At 41.2% G+C, this 25,413-nt stretch overlaps 2 protein-coding genes across 6 annotated transcripts in view; one reads left to right on the top strand and one right to left on the bottom strand.

The window, feature by feature from the left end:
- Positions 1–5,188, top strand: part of PPP1R9A (protein phosphatase 1 regulatory subunit 9A) — a 159,364-nt gene extending 154,176 nt beyond the window's left edge. For all 3 annotated transcript variants that reach the window (XM_075211785.1, XM_075211783.1, XM_075211784.1), the window contains one exon: positions 136–5,188. In XM_075211785.1, coding sequence (XP_075067886.1) covers positions 136–342 — 207 coding nt within the window. In that variant the 3' untranslated portion in view covers positions 343–5,188. The remainder of the gene's footprint in view (positions 1–135) is intronic.
- A 9,496-nt stretch (positions 5,189–14,684) lies between these two features.
- LOC142158119 (serum paraoxonase/arylesterase 2-like) overlaps positions 14,685–25,413 on the bottom strand; it is a 97,808-nt gene continuing 87,079 nt past the window's right edge. For all 3 annotated transcript variants that reach the window (XM_075211780.1, XM_075211779.1, XM_075211782.1), the window contains exons 6-9: positions 23,641–23,841; positions 21,399–21,480; positions 18,784–18,912; positions 14,685–15,423 (exon numbers count right to left, since the gene is read on the bottom strand). In XM_075211780.1, the coding sequence (XP_075067881.1) occupies positions 15,262–15,423; positions 18,784–18,912; positions 21,399–21,480; positions 23,641–23,841 (574 nt within the window). In that variant the 3' untranslated portion in view covers positions 14,685–15,261. The remainder of the gene's footprint in view (positions 15,424–18,783; positions 18,913–21,398; positions 21,481–23,640; positions 23,842–25,413) is intronic.

Here is a 25,413-nt window from a genome sequence, read left to right as displayed (position 1 = left end):
TAAATCTGTCTGTTACAATTACATGTTTTCACACACATATTACTATTCTACCCTCATAAAAGAGAAAACATGATGTTCATTTAAAACCTTTCCCATTTCAGTAACCTTGACACAACACACTTTGTTGTTTCTTAGGCCCTTGGGGTAAATCTTCAAGATAGAACGATCATTAAAAAAAAAATCAAAGACATGAAAGGGACAATCGACAGAGTCCGAAGAGCCAATGAAAAAATGGAGAAGCAAAAAGAGAGGCTTCGGAAGAAGGAGCAGGACCAGCACTTAAAAAGAGCAAGACGCGAAGACGGATCAACAGAAGATGCACGGAGCACTACTGAACCATAAATGATGTATTATAGGTGTGAATAGGACATTTCAATGACAAGAGCTCAATGTGCACCTCCGGGCACTGTACAGGTGTAATGAAATTGCTGGTATTGGACAGGTGGGGAACATATTTCTGTAGTTATCATATTAATTTTGTTAACGTTTTCGGCAAATACTCCATTTAAAGAGGATCCTCTCATTAAGCAACCATCAGTACTGCAACAGTTCCCCAACCATAGCTGCTGTTATCCTTCGCATAGGTGCCTGGGAGTTATAAAGTAATACAAACATTTAAGTATTGAAAGCTGTCCGGCTGCCATCACCAGTCATTACACTTAAACTGATTTGTTCTTCATTCTAGCTATGTGTATTAAGTATTGTTATTTTGACATCCAATGGTATTGTTTACAGAATTGTTGTTAGCTACATTTTTAGGGATTAAGATACTTTATACAATCTCAAGTCTTTCATTATCTATCGGTCAATGTTTATCAACGTGGGAACTTGTCCCTTTATATACTGAAAAATTATCTATTATGTAATTTATTTTAATTTATACAGTTCATTCAAAAACAGATTAAATTATGTGAATGCCACTCCATCATTTCCAGTGGTCGAACAGGAAGTTTAGAATTGGCAGTATGTAAATGCAAGTGGATGGAATTTGATGGTTTTGCAGTGAAGGCAGTAGGAGAAGTGGCCGCATAGCAATACCACCACCGTATACCGGCTCACTTCCACCACTGATCATTTGTTTAACACTTGAGAGATTTGGGAAAACAGATTAAAGCATAACTATCAGGATCATGTTAAATATCTGAACGCAGACTTTATTCACAGTGTGTTACTCAATTTTCTTTTTACATGCTCAATTATCTGTATTTTGGTGTTTCGTTTTAAGCTTCAACCTCCTCTCTTGATACGGTACATTCCACCTTCCCTGGCGAATGTCCAGCATGGGTGAACCAGATTGAGCCCACCACAGCCATATTTCTATAAATCCAAGTTTGAATGCGATTTTATTCCTAGTATACTACAAATGCCCTTATTGTGTAGTAAAGAGAAAGACCAGAGGGCAGGCACTGCATCGCTAAGCTGTGTATGACTACTGAAGGACTGTATCCATTATGCCTACTTCTATATTCGCCGATCAGTCAGTTTTTTGATGTGTCATTCCACGTAGTCCTTTGACACCATCTTCAGTTGACCAGCAATGGACCTCACCATTTGTGACCTGGTTGAGAGTCTCAAATCTTCTGTGTACTGGAATGAGAAAGTGAATGTTCCATCCAATTAGCTATGGGCCATAGTCTATAATCAGGTGACACATTCACTCCCCACCACCTAGCCTCGCTGAGTCTCTAGGATGAGTTGAGTCTTCCAACGATCTCTCTAACACCTCTCAAATACCGCATTGTGTTATCTCCCTTTAGGAAGTTCTAGATGGGGGAGTCTATCTAAAGAGGAGATGAGGGACCTAAAAGAGACAACTCATATATAAAAAGGTGTTTACATACAATTTAAAAACCAGGAGGAAATCTGAATGGTTACTTGGATAACATTGGACATGTAGGATAATGCAGAGATATATTTATGTTGGGCTTATATCCATTTACCTTACTTGAAACATGTTCTTCGATTGTCCCTTCTTCTGCTCAGTTCCTTGAGTCTGTTGCTGATGCTTTGACTGACATTTATCAGTCACCCTACTGATCTGGGAGCAGCAGCAGCATTTTTACTGCAGTATTCGATTTTGTTTTTGTCTGTTTCTCATTGTATCATTTATGTATCGGTTCATGTAAAGTCAGATATTTAATATGTGTTTAGGTTATTTTTTTGTTATTATTTTTTGGTGAACACTGAAATTTATTTGATGATTGAACAAACTTGTGAACTTTTTTGACACATGTACTGTATATATTCATCTCTAAAGGGATTTTCTAGATATACTGGATATTTATACTCAATGTCCACTGTTACAATTTAGTACTGTAGACACCTGCCAGCCAGATTATGCTGGCCATCTCTATTACATTGTAACAAAAGCTGATTTATAAGCATATATATATATATATATATATATATATATATATATATATATATATACATATATATATACATACATATACAAAACACTTATGATACACTATTCAATTTCACTGCAAACCCAAACTTAAAGCAAACCAATAAAATCACACAAACAGTGAAGGACTAAATCTACAAGTTGAGTTATATGAAAGAGGCACTGAAAACATTCAGACTGAATAGTTCCTAACCTCTGTCACCATACCCCTATAAACAAACTTAACCAAAACCAAACTTAACACTAAGAATAACGAGACCAGGCAACTGTTAAGTTTTACTATAATTTAAGTTGCAATCTATTAGATTTCAATTGGAATTTGCTTAATTTAAATCGGTGGTGGAGAAGGCGGGGATGGTGAGGCGACCCAACCTATGTCAAAATTACCAAACAGTGTATGGCCGTCCGGCACTAGCCACTGGTCCCAGGACAAGTCCTTTACGATTGGTCGGTGCTAACCCTGGCGTCCGCACTACCAAACAGTGTACGGCCATCCAGCACTAACCACTGGTCCCAGGACAAATCCTTTACGATTGGCCAGTGCTAAATCTGGCTTCAGCTTGCATGCCCCCTCTGGGCTCACAATGCCCTGCCCAAACAGAGCAGGCCAAGGAGTGCTGTTTAAAGAACCAAGAGCCAAGGTGCTTCGAAGAGGGTAGTGTCCTTCGGCCAATCAAGTACAGTTTCAGGAGCTTATTATGCTTAAAGATAGTTAAGATAAATTTGTGATTGCAGGGAAGATTTTCCTGGACATAGCAGATGCCTTGTCTGTGGGTATAATTATTAACGGGCCAAGAGGCCTTTTGCTGATACAACTGGGTGTGGCTTGCTTTTTATATGCCCAATCTACCAATGGGGTTACTGGCAGTGTCAAGCATGGCACCAAACACCTGATGTCTATAGTCTCTGCCAAGTCAGACCTGTCATAGTACAAGTAGAAGGTTCTATTTGGGGACATTTATATAAACAGAGTGTCCACATTGTTGGATATAAATCAGTGCACTTCTAAAAGCTTAAAAATAACAAAGCTTAATTGTGTACAAATAATCATAACCACTTAATGGTTATTGAATAAACAATAACCACAAAATAAAATGATTTTCCTGAAGTGTAAGATTGTCGAAGAAATGTGTTTAAACGTACATTCTGTTGTCCAAATAAATAAAATATATATAAAAATATGAGCACAACTGTAGAACTACTTATCATACAGAAAGGTCAGGCAGCATAGACACCAATAATTCATTGGTTTTATTAAGAAACGAGCTATATGAAAAGCCCATGGTTTACAATAGAGAGAGAAACAGTAGATGCAAATTTCAAACTTGTGTTCAGTAAGGAACAATAAAGTGTAGTAAGTTATGAGATGTCTAGTTGTTGACCAGTTTGGGAGAGGTAGTTAAAATGCTGACAGGTATTTGATTGTAGAGTCCATTTGGATCAAGAGTCTTTAAACAATACATCCAGTAGGAACCCATCTGACAACATCTGAATATATTTAGACAAACAATGTGTTTAAAAGGACTTTAAAATATGTCTATAATTTTCAAAGAAACCAATCTTTTAGAGGCTTATTTTTGCACCCTATAATTTATAAGCTGCAAACTCCAGAAATGAGATATGACGTAAGAACATATTATGTAACATTGTTATATGATTTTTATTGTCATATTGAATATAAGATGCAAAAATTGATACTTGCTGTTGTGTATGCACCAAAAATGTTACATACTCACATAGCACATACAGCATGGGCAGCTCATTTTAATTTCTTTAAATGGTGAATTATAATTATGAATCATTGAGTGATATTGGATATTTGTTATTACACCTCCTGGCAGGCGCTAGCAGTGATCCCATGCATAGAAAATAATATTTGCTGCAACAATTCATTGCTCCCTTCACCTTCTGTAAGTAATATGTCTCAAGTATTAATACTGTAAGTTACTGCACTGTTCCATTGTTAGAGGACTACTCCTAACAGATACCAACTATTGGAAGTTATGTATAAAACAATTTTGGGAATTGTTCATTTGAACTTTACTGTTTGTTACTTTCATATTAATACAGTTTCATTCAACTCTTGGCCGCCTTCCTCCAAACAACTTTATTATATATTTATGTTATCCCCGTGCCCCTTTGACTAACTTTTTTTTACATCTGACTTGCTATTGCTGTAATAATACACGTACAGTCAGCATCATTGGAGTTTAATTTGATATTTGTATTAGTGACTACATGACATCTTGATTTTCCTTTCAGTCTAATTCACAGGGGTGTGCCCATAGTGATAAGGGGAGGAAACTTCAGACCCGGAGATTGTAGCTTTGGTATGCGATTAGGAGGGAGGTATTTCACATACCACCTCAGGATAGGCATACCGTTAACTGTTGCTGCCCCTCCTACTGGTGTGAGGGCAAAACACACTAAGGGGTATATTTACTAAACGTCAGGTTTGAAAAAGTGGAGATGTTGCCTATAGCAACCAATCAGATTCTAGCTGTCATTCATTTAGTGCATTCTACAAAATGAAAGCTAGAATCTGATTGTTTGCTATAGGCAACATCTCCACTTCTTCAAACCCGCAGTTTAGTAAATCTAGCCCTAAAACCACTTGTTAAAACCATCTGATTTCCAATAAAAAAAAAAGCATTGTATCTTGCTAGTGTTCATTAGTTGTTTTCCCACATCATTTTTTTCCCATTACATTTTTATGACATAAAGCAAAACTGGCAAATCTAGTCACATGTGATGAACATGTAAACCAGGCTTGTCCAACCTGCGGCCCTCCAGGTGTTGCGAAACTACAAGCCCCAGCATACTTTGCCAGTAGACAACCTGTTGATAGCTGGAAGGGCATGCTGGGACTTGTAGTTTCACAACATCTGGAGGGCCGCAGGTTGGACAGGCCTGATGTAAACTCAGTTTAAAGGAATCATTAAACTTGAAGTGTGTTTTATAGGAAAGAATTACCGGTAACATTCTCAGATTATACAGTATGCTGCAGTCTAGAGCACTCTGTTGGAAATAAAGGTATTAGGAACGACTTTATGATTGTTGCTGGCAGACTTCCTGTCCTTAAAGTGGAAATAAACCTGTATTGGGTGAATCGTCTCATCCTTTCTTTTTATATCTGAACAACTGCCATATTCCTGTGAGAGTTCTTCTCACATCCCTAGTCGCTGACTTCGAACAATAAATACGTTATCATGTTAGCAGCATTGCGGGATACAAAATCTTTTCTTTTTACCTTGCGTTACTTTTGGTCCCTAGTACATTGATAGGTATATTATCAGCTTACAAATGAATGCCTACACTGTCCATAGGTGACTGGTTCACGTTCAACTGTTGTTGCATTCTCTGTATCTATGTTGAATAAAACATTTATGCTTAAGAAAGATAATAGTTTCACCCTATAAATGTGGGGATAACATAAATTGTTTTAATGCACTGTATTCTCCTAAAGAGTAGTCCATAAATTGTCTGCCTCCATTGGTCCTGATTTACACAGCTTCCTGGATAAGCACCACAAAACGCGTTGGTTTTACACCAGTCAACCTAGATGGACCCCCCGTAGGGCACGTCAAGGTTCACGCCTACTCTGCACTTTTTGGTGACGACTCCGCAACCGAGAAATGTCCCCTGGAGTGCGGAGAGGTGGAGAGATCTGAAGAGGTGCACTGTGCAATATTGTAAAGGTCAAAGGCAAATGTCCTACCTCTATATAACTACCCCTTTCATTATGTAACACTTTTCAGATTTTAGGTGGTGCTTGGTTTAGCGTCCTTTAGAGTTTAATCATGAGAGCAAGGGGGCATTGAGACAGTCTTAATTACATGGGTCACTTTTTCGTGTTTTAACTTTTTTTTTTACATTGCTCGGAGTCAGGCCCGTTGCCTAGGGCACCGGGACCTGCAGGGCGCTGCTGACTAGATTTTCTAATCTAGTCAGCGGTTCAGGAGAGAAGGGCAGCGGCACCCGCCGCCGCTGTTTTTCCATCTCACACTAGTCAGTGATCATGTGATAGTCTGTCCGGCGGCGCCTCTGAGTTCTCCTCACCCCTCTCAGCATGAATCCGGCGGAGCAGCTAGATAAAGAAAAGGTAAGTAACATTTAAATTAATTTTAATTAATTATTCTTTTATCTGGTGAGCGGGGTGCAAGCGGCGGCGGCAGCGTTATTTTGCCTAGGGCGCCGTGAACCCTAGCACCGGCGCTGCTCGGAGTGCATTTAGATATGCACCTCTCCAATGACTGCATAGGATGAGATTCAGTCTCCGATAGATCTGAGGTTATAATGTAAGTATGTTTACTCTGCAAACGTCAGCGCCTATGTTCTTTGTAAGAATCGCCCTCAGTCTGCCTAACTCCTATCAGCTGCTACAAAATTCTGCTCCTCTACCGATACTGCTACCAAATTCTGCTCCTCTGCCAATACTGCTACCAAATTCTGCTCCTCTGCCAATACTGCCATATTGCCCAGTCAAACTATGTGATTTGACCCAAATCTTGGAACGTGTGCACAGACCGTTGCTCATAGCGGGCCCAAAGCTGATTCTCGCTTGTTTGGCACTTTGGAAATGACTTCCACTGCGTATAGATGACAGGTATACTATAATCCTATCTTGTACATAACAGCATTAGAAGCTTTTCCTTTAGCAACCGTGTAATCATGGTCAACACAGAACTCCAGATTTTGTGACCAATAAACTTCTTTTATCTGGGCTTTTATTTGTGATGACAAAATATTTCATTTCATAAATATCTGTGCAATGTGAAAGTCTTATGGTGCTTCTGGATTTTTTTTGTGTATATTTTATTTGCATGACTGAAACAGTCCGACATCCAAATTAGTTTTACTTCATCTGTGTCTGGTTACTGTGGTGTTTTATTAGTACTTTTATGCCTTTTCCACTCCCATCCCTATAATTTGTGTTGATTTTTAAGGCCAGCCACTTGCTGTCATCTGGTTGTTCTACAAATGCCTGTGATCAAATGCCATCCATTAATGTATATAAACTTCTTGTCAATGGCTATTATTATTGTTGGAAAATGAATGCAATAAAAAGTCATCCTGAACAACAGTTTGAGATGTCAAAGTTGTGTGTTCCTGAACTGCAGACGATACAAGTATTGTAGGCTATTAATATCCATGGACATTTCTATAAAAAAGTACAAGTGTAATTCATTTAGCTATTTTATTTTACTATATTATTATGAATTGTTACATGACTATAGGTGCGTAATACATGGAGAGTTGTAGCTAACACAATGTTGTACTCTATAACTGTGTTGAATAAGCCAGTTACATACATTCCAACTGCCCCTTGAGTTGGATGAGCCTTACATACAAGTGGGTGGAGATTTGTACAAACGTGCTTATTTTGTCCTAATTTCGAGGAAATTTAATAGGTTCACAGTGTAATAATAACCATACTAGCCAACTTTGGCCACTTGCTGTCCAGGAGATCGGTGGGGGAGGTGGGCATGTGGTGAGGGGCTCAGCTATTCACATCATTGGCCCCACCCCCTACACTGACATCACACTGCATAGCCTATTGCAGCAGGGGACGGGGTCGCACGAATGGCGTCATAAGCCCATCCCCTCGTCGCTTAGCTTGATGAAGGGCCAGCAATCGGGAGGTTTGCCTGTTCTTCCGGGAGTGCGGGTGGACTCCCAGAAATTCGTGAGTCTCCCAGACATTCCAGGAGAGTAGGCAACTATGGTAATAACACAACATAAAGTGTACCTGCTCATAGCTACCAACTCTCCCTAATTTCCTGGGACAGTCCCCTGCTTTAAAAGTTTGCCATTAGAAATGTTTCTCTTTCATCCAATCTGGGGGACACTGCTACCATGGGTTGTATGAGTGGACTGGCACTTAAATAGATAATTACACTGTTGATGTAACTGTTGACAGAAGCTCCTCCCCTCTGCAACCCCTGTAGCTCCCCAGTGTTTTTTAAGTGTTCATAAGAGTTGGGCTTAATTCTAGTTGCTCTGCAGCTATTTCTGTAGGTTAGGTTATATTTTCTTTTGTTTTATTCATTTATTAATGATTTTTAATGTGTGCTGTGTTTTAGCTACACAGTGCTGACATAGTCTGCTGAGGGAAACATCCCCACAGGCAGACTTGATGTACAGATCTCACAGAAACTACATTTTGCTGTGTCTGTTTCCTATAGTTACAGTGTCAATCACCGCTATAAACAATATTATTATTAAGCTACTCTCCGGCGCCGCCATTGGTGGCTTAGATCGGCGCAATGTCAAGATGGAGCAGCCACATCTGCTGTCATACCAAGTTCCCCTCTCAAAATAGGAGAGAGGCACTCGGGAAAAATCAGTGCCACGGATGGATAAAACAGGCACTAAGGCGACAAGGAGGAGTCATGTTGCCGACTTAAAAATAGTAATCCATCGCAGACAGCATTCCTGGAAGCCAGCAGAGGGGAGGACACCCCTTGGGAATCCAAGCTGCTGTGTCGGCAGTATATTACTGAGAGGATTATTAAGGAGTGTATTCTGCTATTATCCTTGCTAACAGAATTCTCTCCCAACTGTACTTCAACTATCCTATAGGGATATACAGTGTTAAATTCTTGTAATACTGTCTACTGGTGTAAACTATTTATATCACTATATATAGTCATATAGCAAACAGTATTGCACATCGTTTTTATAACTTGACAGATGCAAGTCATGTTACACACATATAGTGGTTAAAAACAATAAATGAGGAGTAGCATGTCATTTTCTCCCCCATTGCAAATTTATATGTTCCTTTAGAGCCAATTCAGGAGAAGTGACGGTTGAAGAAATTCCTGAGCAGTTTTACCTCACAGACACTGTTACTGGTCACCAGTATATACTGTGTATGACTGACGGGCTGCTCTCTATCTGCTGCTACTGGTCACCAGTACACTGTGTCTGACTGACAGGCTGCTCTCTATCTGCTGCTACTGATCACCAGTACACTGTGTCTGACTGACGGGCTGCTCTCTATCTGCTGCTACTGATCACCAGTACACTGTGTCTGACTGACAGGCTGCTCTCTATCTGCTGCTACTGATCACCAGTACACTGTGTCTGACTGACGGGCTGCTCTCTATCTGCTGCTACTGATCACCAGTACACTGTGTCTGAGTGACAGGCTGCTCTCTATCTGCTGCTACTGATCACCAGTACACTGTGTCTGACTGACGGGCAGCTCTCTATCTGCTGCTACTGGTCACCAGTACACTGTGTCTGACTGACGGGCTGCTCTCTATCTGCTGCTACTGATCACCAGTACACTGTGTCTGACTGACGGGCTGCTCTCTATCTGCTGCTACTGATCACCAGTACACTGTGTCTGACTGACAGGCTGCTCTCTATCTGCTGCTACTGGTCACCAGTACACTGTGTCTGACTGACAGGCTGCTCTCTATCTGCTGCTACTGGTCACCAGTACACTGTGTCTGACTGACGGGTTGCTCTCTATCTGCTGCTACTGGTCACCAGTACACTGTGTCTGACTGACAGGCTGCTCTCTATCTGCTGCTACTGATCACCAGTACACTGTGTCTGACTGACGGGCTGCTCTCTATCTGCTGGAGGCAGGCCTTTGCCTTAGTTCCCTGAAGGTGCAGGTATCGGACCTTTCGATATATGTTGAGAAAAGGCTAGAAGGTATACCGGAGGTGTAGACTCTCCTCCATGGGGTTCTACACATCCAGCCTCCTTATGTACCACCTAAGGCACCATGCTTATGGCCCTTAAATCATCCCCCTTTGAAATGTTGGAGTTGACTGAACTCAAGTTTCTATCTTTAAAGGTGGTTTTTCTCCTTGCAATCGCTTCTATGAAGGTGGTTTTGGAACTTTGAGCTCTCTCTTGTCGTTCAACTTATCTGGTATTTCATACTGACAGGGCTGTATTGGGCATGATACCTTCCTCCCAACCAAAAGTTCTCTAGTTTTCATCTTAATCAAGAGATTGTGGTCCCGGTCTTCCAAAAGGCGGCTGCCTCTTCGTATTAGGGATCATTAACTTCATTGGTGTAGTCCATGCCCTAAGGATATATGTGGACAGGACGTCCGTTATGAAGAGGATGGATTCCCTTTTCATTTTGTATGATGCTCACAAAAGGGGCTGTCCGGCTACAAAACAAACCGCTGCTAGGTGGATAATGTTCACCATCAGGCAGGCTTATATTAGTTCTGATCAACCTGTACCTGCTCGTGTCGCTGCGCATTCCATCTGTTCTGTGGGGGCCTCTTGGGCTGCACACAATGGTTCATCGGCAGATCAGCTCTGCCTGGCGACCAGCTAGTTCTCTGTCCACACATTTACTCAGTTTTACCATTTTCATGTTTTTGTGTCTCCTAACGCAAGTATTGCAGGCCAGATTGACAGAAAGTTACTTACCTCAAGGGGCTACTTTAGAACTTCTCCATGGTAGCAGTGTCTGACAGATTGGATTAAAGAGAAAGGAGGTGTCACACTTCTGTGCTAAAAGCTGGTAATAACTGCTATGGAACCTGTTGTATGGTGAAAATATAACAATTTATTGAGCAAACATAGTCCAGAATAGTGCAGGAAAAGGTATAAATCAGATATTGCTGAGACTGAACAATGGATGTCTGGGTGAGGCTGAGCCAGGTAAAATAACAGAATTTGGCTGATACAGATGAACTGGCTGAGTGAGATGAAGCCAGTAACAGGGATGAGTTAGCAGCTTGCAGTAGTCCAAGGAAACGAGCAGTAGTAACAGCAGCAACACAACAACAATATCAATGACCAGCAAATGTAAGCTGTGGGAAGCAGGCATAAATAGGCAGAGAACAGGTGCAGCAATTAAGAGAAGCAGAAGGTTAACCCCTGCTAGTGAGGGAAGAGGCAAGGGTACAATAGCAGCACCTATAGTGAGTCAGAAGTACTGCAAGGCTAATACAAATAATACAGAGTCCAAGATAGTACAGGAGCTGCAGAGACAAAGCAGCATCCTAAAGCGATGGTGTAGTACAGGCAGAGTCAAATCCTGACTTTACCCCTTTCCCTTTATGGCGGATTCCAGACTCCCAAATCAGAAGGAATAGTTTAAAAATTCTGAGTCATAGTCCAGAATTGAGGGTATGATAGAGAAATCCTCATCCAAGGACGAAAAGGGAATAGAAATTATGCTAGAGGAAAGTTGAGACCCTTCTCTCAACTTATGCTCTCTCTTTTTACTTCCTTGGAATGGAAGCCTGAGCCAATTGGGTGGAACACAATGATAATTCCTGGACCGTGGTGATAGAATATATTGCCGAATGTACTAATGCCCCGCAAGTTGGCACAGCTAGAGATGATGCAAACTTCCTTATCACTGCTTTAGTAAAGAGTTGTAAATTAGACAGGATGGGATGATTAGTCTTGATAAAAGAGTTTGCGCATTTCAAGACTTCTCTAAATTTGGATAACAGGAATAGTACTTGCACTTTTTGGTTGTTGACAAGGCTTGATAAGGAGAGAAAATATCAAGCACAAAAACCTCAAAAGGGCACTAAATTGAGATTTCCCATCAAAGGTAGGTTTAGGCTTGGACTGGACACCCTTGGCAGGAGATGGTTTGGACTGGACACCCTTGGCAAGAGACGGCTCTGACTGGACACCCTTGAAGGTAGGCCCGGACTGGGCACTCTTGGAGGTAGGCCCGGACTGGACTCACTTGGAGGTAGGTCCAGACTGGGCAGGTGATGGCCCATTCTGGGCACCCACGACAGGTGATGGCCCGGACTGAGCACCCTCAGCAAGAGATGGCTCGGGCTGGACACCCGACTTGAAAGGCTCGGGTTGCGCACACGACTTGGAAGGCTCGGGTTGAGCACAGGACTTGGAAGGCTCGGGTTGAGCACACGACTTGGAAGGCTCGGGTTGAGCACACGACTTGGAAGGCTCGGGTTGAGCACACGACTTGGAAGGCTCGGGTTGAGCACACGACTTGGAAGGCTCGGGTTGAGCACACGACTTGGAAGGCTCGGGTTGAGCACACGACCTGGAAGGCTCGGGTGGAGAACACGACCTGGAAGGCTCGGGTTGAGCACACGACCTGGAAGGCTCGGGTTGAGCACACGACCTGGAAGGCTCGGGTTGAGCACACGACCTGGTAGGCTCGGGTTGAGCACACGACTTGGAAGGCTCGGGTTGAGCACACGACTTGGAAGGCTCGGGTTGAGCACACGACTTGAAAAGCTTGGGTTGAGCACATAACTTGGAAGGCTCGGGAAGAGAACACGATTTGGAAGGCTCGGGTGGAGAACACAACTTGGACCGAACAGCACTGTGAGATGCCTCAGAGCAGACAGCACTATGAGAAGCCTCAGAGCAGACAGCACTAAGTGGCAACTCAGGCTGAATTGTACTAAGTGGCAATTTGGGCTGAGCCGTATAAAGTGGCAACTCGGATTGAACCCTACTAATCAATAATGATAACAGGAACTTATCAGCTGTATCTTTGTTGGTCATCTTTGGGGTGTAGAGGTTGCCGTAGCAGTGTTTGACCACTCCTCTTTCCCCTTCCTGGGAATACCGGTCTCATCTCGCAGGTCAGACAGGGGGGCGTGTGGTCGGAGAGGAGTTTCCTGAAAAACAAAGTTACATTTCTCACCCTTCTCAAGGTTCTCCTCCTTGGAACGGAAGATGTTGCATATGGATTCCTCCTGGAAGTGCCTTTTCAGGCCCCCCCTTGGTCTCCCCCAGATCATCTCTCACATCTCAGCCGTACAGTTGTAGGTCATGCAGGGACTGCAGTTGTCTTTGCAGCCTCTTGAATGTCCTCTTCCTTTCACACGGCTGCTGTCTACCTTTGGCCTGAAAGAAACTGCAAATTTTGACATTACCATATTCCCACCAGTCACTCGTACAATCAAATTAACATTTATCACCATTCGGTGTGATGTAGGCATACCTCAGCTCAGTGTAAAAGGTATATACAAAAGCTACTGAACACAATCATCTGAGGTGAGATTGAAATCAGCCTAATCAGGAACAAAATGCCCCTTATTTTGCTTCATAATCTGGATGATCGACCACAGTTATCCTATTGTTTAATTTGCTCTCCAAGATAATTATAAATGATAGACTTTCTCCTTGGAATCACTTTTATATTGCAACGGGCTTGTGATTTCCACAGACAACAAAGGCCAGACTGATAAAACCTAGTTTACGGTTTAATAATAATGAACATGATTGTATTTCAGATACGGAGCTGTGCTATGGGACAAAATATCAGCCACAAACACACATATAGCTGAGGCAGCCATTTAGAGCCCTTCACTAATATTAATGAGACTGTAGCATAAATCCACAGCATGTTTACCTTGTCCACACTCTTACTTTCTAAAATAATGGTGTGCAAAGACCCAGCTTCTCTTCATAGAAAGCAGCGATCTCTGTGTGAGCTTCTGTTCAACTCCATTCAACAGCCAACAGAACAGAGGAAAGATGAAAAATATTAACACCCGTCTACACAGGGACCAATACTTCTACTCCTTTCAAACTTCAACCAAAATCTGATATTTCTAATTCAAACAGAATACATAGGCAAAAAGCTCAGTTAGTTTTGATGGTAATAAAACATTGATTATAATGTAAATATGTTTAAATTGTGGTTGGTTTTGGATTTTTAAATATAATTTATAGAAAAAAAAACATTTTAAATCTTAAGGGCTAAACTTTCGGTGTGTTCACATAAAGGCTTGTGGCTACAGACAGAGATCTCTTATGATAGTCTCACTGAAGAGTCCTATTATTTACTTCTTCATTTTGTGCTTTCAGACCATTCTTTAAATGGTTTCCAGATAAAATATCCCATGCCTTTTATTTACAGGGGATTATAGATATATCATACTTACCAACTTTTTTAAGTTGGTGTTCGGGAGACTCTCTGTAGCATGTGGGTGTGCGGGGGGCGGGGCTCCGAAATCGCGTAATTTTGGCCCTGCCCCCGCGACGTAATGACGCAAATCGCATCATTTGACAGCAGGGGGTAGGGCTAAATGTCGCGATTCACCGGGAATCGCGGCGTTTGGGATCTAATTCTGCCCACTTCACTAGGAAGTGGGGCACTTCCTAGTGAAGTGGGCAGAATTCGGGAGATTGCCACACTCGCCCGGGAGTCCGGGAGACTCTCGCAAAATGAGGGAGTCTCCCGGACATTCCGGGAGAGTTGGCAAGTATGAGATATATTAGCACCAAGTGTGTAATAATGACTAATGAAACATTCTGGTGTTTTATATAATATCCAAGACCAAAGTTTCTTTCCAAACGCATTATTTATTGATGGACCAGGTGGATTATTTTATTGCTACAAGAACTGCAAAAATATAACTCTAAACTCCAGTATCATCAGAACATTCTGCTAGATGCTTCAGAGTACAGATTAGGATTCACATTTTCTGAAAATACATGTAGATTAGGGGGAAATACTGCACAGAGAAAATAGCTGAAAAAGATATAAATTACCCTGTTTAAACTACATAACAAAATTTATAGAACATTAACTACTAAAAGCACTTGCTGTATAAATACATTTGCATAACAAAACTGCCACCAAAAAATTGTAATCATGGCTAATGTAGGAAAGCGCTTGTGATTGGCTGGCTAATGAAGAGAGAAGCTGAACTAAACAGTTACTAAAGGTTTCATGAGTTGTAATAAAGTCTAAAATCCAGCACACAGCGCAAAAGCAAATGTGTATTATTGTAACCAATGCTAAATGTTATTTACATCTGCTATGTATTCCCTGTTTTACTTTGTCCACAATGTATTTCATAAAATTAGGCTCCATTTGCACTGTGGTCAGCGTCTCGGTGAGAGGGTGACACGTTACATTAATCCAGATCACAGTACAGAGCTTTGTGGAACACAGTCCCCACAATCAGCTTCTTCTTGTACACACTGGCACAAGACGACCCCTGGATCACTGACCCATTGTTCACATATACCTTGGTCACAATAGGGTTATCAGAGTGAATGTTCTGTACACGGACAACCTGCAACACAAAAATAAATATACGTCTGTTAAAGTTGGACAGGATAATGGCCACAAACTGAAGTGGACAGAAAGTAACACAGAAGAGGCAGGAATAAGGCTTTGCAAGGGAAATTTTAAACAGCAACAGCTTTCAAGGCAAAACTTCATTACTTTGTACCGAGTGTTCCAGCTTGAGTACACTGCAGGCAACATTGAAATTGATGCAAAGCGAAGGTCCATTCACTTGCATTATTATTTGAACTATCAGTTTTAAGTGGCATTTATCAGGCTTTAAGAATGCTCACTAAAGCATAATATTAATGCCTGTGTCTTATGGGTTTCAAACAACATTTAAACATCTTAGCTTGTCTGTTGTATGAGGGGTTAACTGTTTCCGGAGTGCTGAATATTGTTGCAGCAAAGCCAAACACTTGCAGCATTTTCTTCAAGTCTAATTGTTAGGAATAAGGTAGGAGTAAAGAGCCACAACTACTGTTTTAAAACATTTGAAAATTGGGGAATTTTGATTGGCCTAAAAGCAGTGATGGGCAACCTGATGCACTTCAGGGGCGCTTAGGCGGCCCTCTAACCTTCAAGAGGGCTACACATTACCCTTATTCTCAGTAATACGTTAAAACAATACATGTCTTCAAGGAAGGAGACTGCTATCAGTAATAACATACCAGCAGCATTTTATACAAGTGTTACAAGATAGAACAAACAAATCTGTCAATGAAGAAGGAAGGAGTTGGTGGCCGCAGGGGAAGGCTTGGAGGGTGGCCTGTTACCCATCCCTGATCTAAATTGATCGGAAGCAAGATTTTGAAGTGACGTTTACTTTTGCTAGTTTACGGTTTTATCCAGCATTGATATTTTGTTACAGTTGTGGATAGTGTCACCAAGTCACTTGCATGTGGACATTTTTTAGGTTTTTACATTGTTGGCTCACAGCACATTTAACTGGGTCTGATTATCTCATAGATGTTGAAATTGTATTGTTTTTACCAGCCTAAGGCTGGGTACACAGTACAGAGTTTTCAGACGAGTATTGGGCATACTTGCCAACTCTCCCAGAATGTCCAGGAGACTCCCAGACTCCCGGGAGAGTATATCAGCCTCCCGCATCTGCCCACTTCCTAGTGGGCAGAATTAGATCCAAAATGAAGCAATTTTCAGAATTTGGCCCCGCCCCCTCACTGTGAAATAGCACATTTTTGTCATTACTTCGGGGGGGCTGGGCCAGAATGGCGTACTTTGCATAGCCCCGCCCCCGAAACGGCCACCTTCCCCAGGCAGCTCCTGGACGCCGTCTTGAGAAAGTTGGCTTCCACTTCCTAGTGGGCAGAATTAGATCCAAAATGAAGCAATTTTCAGCATTTGGCCCCGCCCCCTCACTGTGAAATAGCACATTTTTGTCATTACTTCGGGGGGGCTGGGCCAGAATGGCGTACTTTGCATAGCCCCGCCCCCGAAACGGCCACCTTCCCCAGGCAGCTCCTGGACGCCGTCTTGAGAAAGTTGGCCTGTACGGTATTGGACCCATCAAACAATAAACGACCGTTTGGCCTGATATTAGTGTGTGCGCTCCAGCGATGAGTGAGGATTGTTCCAAAGCACAGATCATTATTTGATTTGATTGATCAGCAGAACTATAAATCTCATTCAGCTATGGCGCGACATCTTTCCAATCCTGGGGGTAAATGTATCAAGCTGAGAGTTTTCCGTTGTGTTTGAAAAACCAATCAGATTCTACCTATCATTTATTTAGTACATTCTACAAAATGATAGCTAAAATCTGATTGGTTGCTATAGGCAACATCTACACTTTTCAAACCGCCTGGAAATCTCTCAGCTTGATACATTTAACCCCTGCAGTGTGTATCACGATCAGGATCTCCATAGAGTTTACAGAGTCATGATCTTTTCAGCCGACGGTTATGACAGATGAATAGCACAGATCTAAAGGGAAATCTTTTAAAACATGTATAGCGTCTACAAATGAATCGGCATGCTGACTGGGACTTTTTCGGTCGTTGGTACAATTGTTGTAGATAATATATGGGTCAGAAAATTCTGTAGTGTGTACCCAAACTCTATGGAGATCCTGATCGTGATACACACTGCAGGGGGTAAATGTATCAAGCTGAGAGATTTCCGGCGGGTTTGAAAAGTGGAGTTCTTGGGAGGCCATGTCCCATCGACCTATGGATTTGGACCTTATGTCAGGATCTGCTTTTGGTACTACTGCAGCTTCGTATCAGCATGCTGCTTTGTATTGGCAGCTCATGCCTCTGAAACTGTATTGGACTTTATACTATTGCATGTACCTTGCAGTACCCCTGCTTCACCAAAGGTGCTGCTACAAATCCTTGTCTCTTTCACTAGCAGGACTTAACCTACTGCACTAGATAATCATCTGCACCTGTTCACTCATTATTTTTCCTGCCTCTCCCAGTTACCTTTGCTGGTCATTGACGTTGCTGTTCCTGATACTGTTATTCTCATTTGTCACTGCTGTTACAGCTCCTGTTCTCTGGGACTACTGCAAGCTGCTAGCCGACATCCTGGTTTCTTTCCACTCAGCCTGTTTACCTGCTCGAGCCATATTATTTGCTGTTACCTGCTTTCAGCCTAACCCAGAGATCCATTGTTCAGTGTCTGCAATATTCGGTTTGTACTATTTTCTGCACTATCTGGATCATATCTGCTCAATAATTATTATTTGCTTTCACCATACTGTACTCCAGGTTCCATAGCTGTAATTTCCAGCCTTCAGCATAGAAGTGTGACACCCTAATACTGTATCTGTGAATCTTTGTGATGTCTCTTTATAACTGTACAGTGTATAAATTGTTGAACCCTGGCTTTGGAAACCAGAACGTTCTAATTGAAGCTTGTGTTGATGCCAACTGCGCAAATGTATGCATGCGATACTTTGTCCTGCAATCTATTTTGCTAATAAAACCTTTGTGCTTTGGAACCACAGCGATCGAATTGGAGAATCTGATTCAGGTACCTTGGCTGCCTCCAGAATGTATAGGTAACATCTACACTTTGGGGGAAATTCAATTAGCAGTGAAATGTCCTGGACATTCTGCAGACACTTTGCGACAGATATTTTTAAAGAAATAGATGCTCATTTTTCCTCATGCCCCTTAGAGGTGCAAGGAAAAATGAGCGGATACTTTTACCGTAGTAACAGTAAAGGGCAGCCACAGTGTTCCTCAGAACTAATTGAATTTCCCCTTTAAGCAAGGAGGATGGTATACAAATGGTGGGATACATTTTTCAGCTTGTAACATCAGTTTTATTGTTGCTTAGACTCTTTTTAATGATGTCCCCCTAGTTCAATCTTTAGTTTTATACAGTGTACACTGACCTCAGATCCAGGGAGATCTTCAGGATTGTAAAAAAACACTTTATATAGATTTGTATGAGCCCCCGTCCAAATATCCCCAGTCTCTGGGTCCACTGACAGATTATCCACAAGAACATCCAAATCAACCACCTTGAATAGAAATCATAGCAATGATATACGAATATATATATATATATATATATATATATATATATATATATATATATGTACTGTAATGTATAAAGAAAATGTTAAACATAAATATTGTGACAATAGATAGAGGAATATTATTTGCTGCAGGCGACTAAAATATTTTTACTCTAATTAACAGAAACTACATAAAGTAACTGAAGCTCAATATCCTCTATACTTTTGCTGTAACGAGTCACAGCAACTTGTAATACCAATATAGTTTGTTATTTATTCTAAAATCCAGGGAATTGTATTTATAAACATATCATCTACAACATATAATAACATATCTATCAGTTCAGTAGAGCAATACAAGTAATGAGGCGCACACTGGCGGAGGTCGAACAAAATGGCTGCCTCAGTAGGTGTATTACAAGAACTGAGGTAATAAATTAGACAAATGCAACTTTGTTCATAAAATAAATTGTGACGAAAGAAACTACACGTCGTTAAATTGTATTAGGCATCTAATATTTTGTAGATACTATGAGGTACAGAGCACCCTTCACACAGTGCTTGCTACCATTTTGTGTCACTTGTTCCTAGTGAAAATACATTCTCATTAATATTGGATCAACACACAAAATGGCTGCCTTCGCTGTCTGCAGTTTGAGCTGTATACTGTATGTTCATTTACACATTTACAATTGTACATAATAAAACAGCATATATTCAAAACATATAGGTCCTGAATCATTAAGGAGAGCAAGGCAAAAAAAGGAGTACATTTGATTCTGGACAAAACCATGTTACAATGCAAGAGGTGAAATTAGTTTATTATTTTGCATGTAAGCAAAATACTGGCTGCTTTTTCATCTAGCACACAGATACTTTATAGCTTTATTTTTACACTGAAATTTAAAGTTGATCTAGGACATGCCCTAATCCACTTCACTCCATAAATCTGTCCCCACAATGTATTACATTTACCTCCCCCTCCAATGCAACATGGTTCTGCCCAGGTGCAAAGTTACTCTTTTTTTTTAGCTCTCCTCAATAAATTAGGCCCATAGTTTTGTCACTAAGTGGGCTGTACTTACAATTGGGCAAATAAATTACAGGACAATAGTGCTTTAGCCATACCTCCGAACTGTCCCAATTTCAGAGGGACAGTCCTGATTTTAGGGCTCTGTCATGCTGTCCCGCTGACATGTTTACCCATGGGTGGGAATGTTGGGGTAAGGCAGGTATCTAATGGGCAGCCTAGTGTTACAGCTCTCTGGGGGTGTGGTCATGCCACTGGCACAACATAGCCATGCCCCAATTGTGCCAAGGTCACACCTCCTGTCCTGCTGCCGGGAACAGACATATTGGGGGGCGTCTGCTTTAGCTATAGTAACTTCATTACAAGGTCAAATCATTCATAGGCTCATATGTCTGTAATCCCCCCTGTTTTATGCATGAGCAGAGGACTTGGAGGCTGACTCCATCCATTTCCCCATAACGACCTGTCTTCTATTTATATAATGTTGTGTTAGGACATTTTAATAAGAATAATTTGTACACCTAAATATAAGGATATTAGAATCCATTATGGAATTCCATGACCGTACTGTATAAAAGCACAATAAATAATGACTATATTTGCAAGGTATATTATATATCAATGTCACTTATCCATTTTTATATAAATATGGTAGTACTCTCCTATTGTTCTGTTGCAGCGCTGTAACCTTTAGAAGATGCTCCGCGCTATATTCTGTCTGTGCTGCGCTGGAAGCCTTCTCTCCGGTTCTCCACCGCACAAACTCAGAGCAGAGCATGGTCTTGTGGTTCTCACTGTTCCATGGTAAGATTGATAATGTGACCAAGATGGTGCAGAGGTGGGAGCAATGATCCGGGGGAAGGAGGGGTTCGAAATAAAAGGATGTAGGTATCTAATACCCAAACATTAAAGTGTAATGTCACTCAAAATGATTTTACCTAGCTAATATAATTATATTGAGTACCACAACATGCTCAATAACTCCTGATAGCTGGATTTTTGTCTGAAATCACTGTTTGAATGCTGAGAAACACAATCAATGTTATGTCAATACCATTTCACAGATTGCACTGTGTTAAATAAATGGTTTATGTTTATAGACTGTATACTTGTCTAGGTGTTAACCTTTATTGTACATAGCGTGGTAGTCTGTACATGGTAGGAGCCGCCATCTTTAATCCCATTAATGCAGAGACCATTGGCATGGAGGTATCCTGGCCTCATTCCAGGTCTCTCCACACTTGTACAAGCAAAGTGAGGTGGAGCCTGACCCCCTGACCCACGCCTCTGACCCTGACCTATACAACAAATGGTGTGGTCTAATGGGGTGGACCACCAAAGCACAAGTCTAGAGAAGGAAAGGGATTTAAAAATATATATATATTTACTCCTTTAAGCCCAGCCCATGTAATAATATAAAAGTCTGTATAAACAGTATATAAAATATAAAATATACTACCTTTACTGGAGAAAGTGACCAGTTTACGTTCCTTTTGAACACATTAATCGAATGACCTGTGAGATCAGCAGCATAGATATACCTTTAAAGAGACACATATATAGACGGTAAAAGGATGAAGTACGTAGGTTTTTCCAGAAAAATGCTACATTTATGGCATATGTCATAAAACAAGAGATTGTCTATACCTGGCTTGGCTGAAGCTGGCAAAGCATGATGGGATTTGTAGAACTTCAGGCCTCTGACTTGCGGTCTATATAATCATAACTTGTATTTCCTTATGTAATGTGTTATCTTCCCATGTTAAATATACTAGACCATAAACAGAAAGTGGACGCCAACTTGTTGGATGTATGAACTTCCATAATATGTAGGTTGTTTATACAGCACAATCTCCCGCACCAGTGTTGACAATAGCATCACATCACTACTCTCTGCTGTCTATGTTAGTCCCTGCCACTTCAGACCCACCTTCCCATGGACCAGCAGTAATTTGTTGGGTTGTTGCACTTGGGAAAGGGGGTAAATGGTGGCTGGGCTATGGTATTTGGAGTGTTTATGGTGGTGCGCAATGTTAAACGTTGGCAGGGCCGCGACCTTCTTTCTTATGGCATTAAAGGTCCAGTATTGTGAGGTCCATATTATAAAAAGTAAACACTAGTCTGAAGCCACACCCTCTACCCGGCATAATCTCCTGGGAGAGGAGGGTAGGGTTCTCATTGTGTTGAAATAAGGAAGGTTCACATCTGTTTTAAATTAAAAACTGGGACAACTAAGTAACCTAAAGTTTGCTTATGTCATAAAATGATCCCCAAACTTCATTTTAAATCCTAAATAAGACAAACAGCTGGAAACATATCCCCACGTATCATTTTATTAGGGTTCATCGGGAATACCAATTCTGTGATAATAAGCATTGTGAGTTAAAGATTTTGTATAGGAGAAAAAGAGACTCTGCTGTGAAAATAAGGCTATACAGGCGCTATAACTCAGGGGTTAATACTGTGCGTGTGCTCAGGTAGTCAGACACACTCCCCCCTTACACACCACCCTGTTTCCATGGTACTTCTGTCTCAGCTCATACCCTAAAATCCAAGGCATATGTTCTGGAGCTTATAATCTAATAGAGGACCCTGCACTCTCCGCTGTCTAACTCTCAGTCTGTGGCTTCTCCTTCACCTCCCCACACTGGGACACCGCCCTGCTCTAAGTTACTCAATCACACAAGGGGACAGGTCCCACTCTCCAACAGTACTCCGGATAAGAGCACACATCTTCTGAAATACTCTATGCTTTCGTTAATATCCTAATTCCCGTCTACTTCCCCTGTTTCACATCTGTGTAAAGCCAGACTTGTATAATGAACACAAAACATGCTCTAACCTTAATTAAATGCTACTAAAAAGCATCGTAAAGACTGAAATCGAGGCATCATTTCTATTACGCTTCCACACAATTGGAGGCTAATTGAACATCATTGACATTACCCAACCAATAGTGTGGGAGCTATACCAACTCTGGTAACAGGTCTTAGCTAGAATGTATATATATATATATATCCCACTCTCTCCATGGATACATCAAAGGATTCCTAATATAGAGCTATTCACTTATTAGTGAATAGAGCCCAAAGTAAGAAGGTGGTATGTGGTGTGGACTAATATGGACTTATATTATACATGACTTGATAAGAGATAACATCATTCAACATGATAAAGATCTAGGGCCTGATTCATTAAGGATCTTAACTTGAGAAACTTCTTATTTCAGTCTCCTGGACAAAACCATGTTACAATGCAAGGGGTGCAAATTAGTTTTCTGTTTTGCACATAAGTTAAATTCTGACTGTTTTTTCATGTAGCACACAAATATCAACTTTAAATTTCTGTGTACAAATAAGCTATCAAGTATTTGTGTGCTACATGAAAAAACAGTCAGTATTTAACTTATGTGCAAAACAGAATACTAATTTGCACCCCTTGCATTTTAACATGGTTTTGTCCAGGAGACTGAAATAAGAAGTTTTTTAAGTTAAGATCCTTAATGAATCAGGACCCTAGATATTAACATTTACTTGTCTTCAAGTGTTCAAGTTATCTACTGTGATGTCTCAATCTCCTTTGTTATACAAGAAAGATAAAATATTAAACGCTGTTGCCATTTCCCTTGTCTGCACAGTTTGATAGGACTGACACAAAACACGTAATAAAAAGACAAAGCTGTAATAAAAGTCTGTAATTACTTTCTATCGTTGGATATGGCAATTCCATTTCCACCATATAATCCTGACGCCACTTCTCTGACATCACCCGGACTGTAATACACCACGTTTGTCCACGTTAAACCAATGAGTATTTCCACAACTTTCATGGTGAAACCATGGAAGTAAAAATCGTTAGTGGCATAAAAGCTCTCAGGTCCCACAGCAACAATATCATTGACACTGGAAAAAAAGACACAATTTTAAGAAAAAACAAACAAAACAGACTTTTTATAATACATAACGTACGTTAGATTGATCAATCAATAGTAAAGCAACCACTGGTATGCTCAACCACAATACTGAGCAAAATGTACCAACTAGTCACCTTATTTTTTATCCATTGGTACACATTGTCCATCTACATCATATATTTTATTATTTTATACATATATATATATATATATATATATATATATATATATATATATATATATATATATATATATATATACACATATATATATATATATATATATATATATATATATATATATATACATATACATACATACACACATATATATTTATATATACATATGGATAACGTTGCTCCTCACCTTAATAACATACCTCTGTACATCTCCACTAGAGGGCATTGTTGCTATATGTACAGCGATGCACCCCAAGTGTATCACATATTGTTAGTTTACAATATTTAAGCTATCAGAGTTTGTATGTCAAGCGGCAAATAAATGTGTCTTTATTTTAGATCTATGATTAAATATACCATGTAACTTGTTTATGGGAATCACATCCTGCCAGCATTGCTAATTTATTTGTTCTGAAAGCAGAATGCTTGCTATATTTCCTAAGAAATGGGCATTATCTCCAGTAATATCAGTTTACAGCAAATCCACCCCTTACACACACACCTCTGCACATCTCCACCACACACCTTCGCACATCTCCGTCACACACCTTCGCACATCACCACCACACACCTCCACACATCTCCACCACACACCTCCGCACATCTCCCTCACACACCTCCGCACATCTCCCTCACACACCTCCGCACATCTCCACCACACACCTCTGCACATCTCCCTCACATACCTTCGCACATCACCCCCACACACCTCCACACATCTCCACCACACAGCTCCGCACATCTCCACCACACACCTCCACACATCTCCCTCACACACCTTCGCACATCACCCCCACACACCTCCACACATCTCCACCACACACCTCCGCACATCTCCACCACACACCTCCGCACATCTCCCTCACACACCTCCGCACATCTCCACCACACACCTCTGCACATCTCCCTCACACACCTCCACACATCTCCACCACACACCTCCGCACATCTCCACCACACACCTCTGCACATCTCCCTCACACACCTTCGCACATCACCCCCACACACCTCCACACATCTCCACCACACACCTCCGCACATCTCCACCACACACCTCCGCACATCTCCACCACACACCTCCACACATCTCCACCACACACCTCCGCACATCTCCACCACACACCTCCGCACAGCTCCACCACACACCTCCGCACAGCTCCACCACACACCTCCGCACATCACTCCCTCACATCTACACCACACACCTCCGCATATCACCCCTATACACACCTCCACAAGTTTGGTAAAATGTTTGCAAATGATCTTTTGCCTACTTCATTATTCCTACTGACTAGATTTTACTAATTTTTTCGGCTTCCTTTGTTTGGTCTATTTACATTTTTTGTGTGGCAGCTACCATTTATAACGAGCTTTGCTATTCC

The sequence above is a fragment of the Mixophyes fleayi genome, chromosome 5 (genome assembly GCF_038048845.1).
Source record: "Mixophyes fleayi isolate aMixFle1 chromosome 5, aMixFle1.hap1, whole genome shotgun sequence".
Classification (NCBI taxonomy): Eukaryota; Metazoa; Chordata; class Amphibia; order Anura; family Limnodynastidae; genus Mixophyes; species Mixophyes fleayi.
The sequence above is the reverse complement of the archived record's forward strand: the minus strand, read 5'-3'. Positions and strand labels throughout refer to the sequence as shown.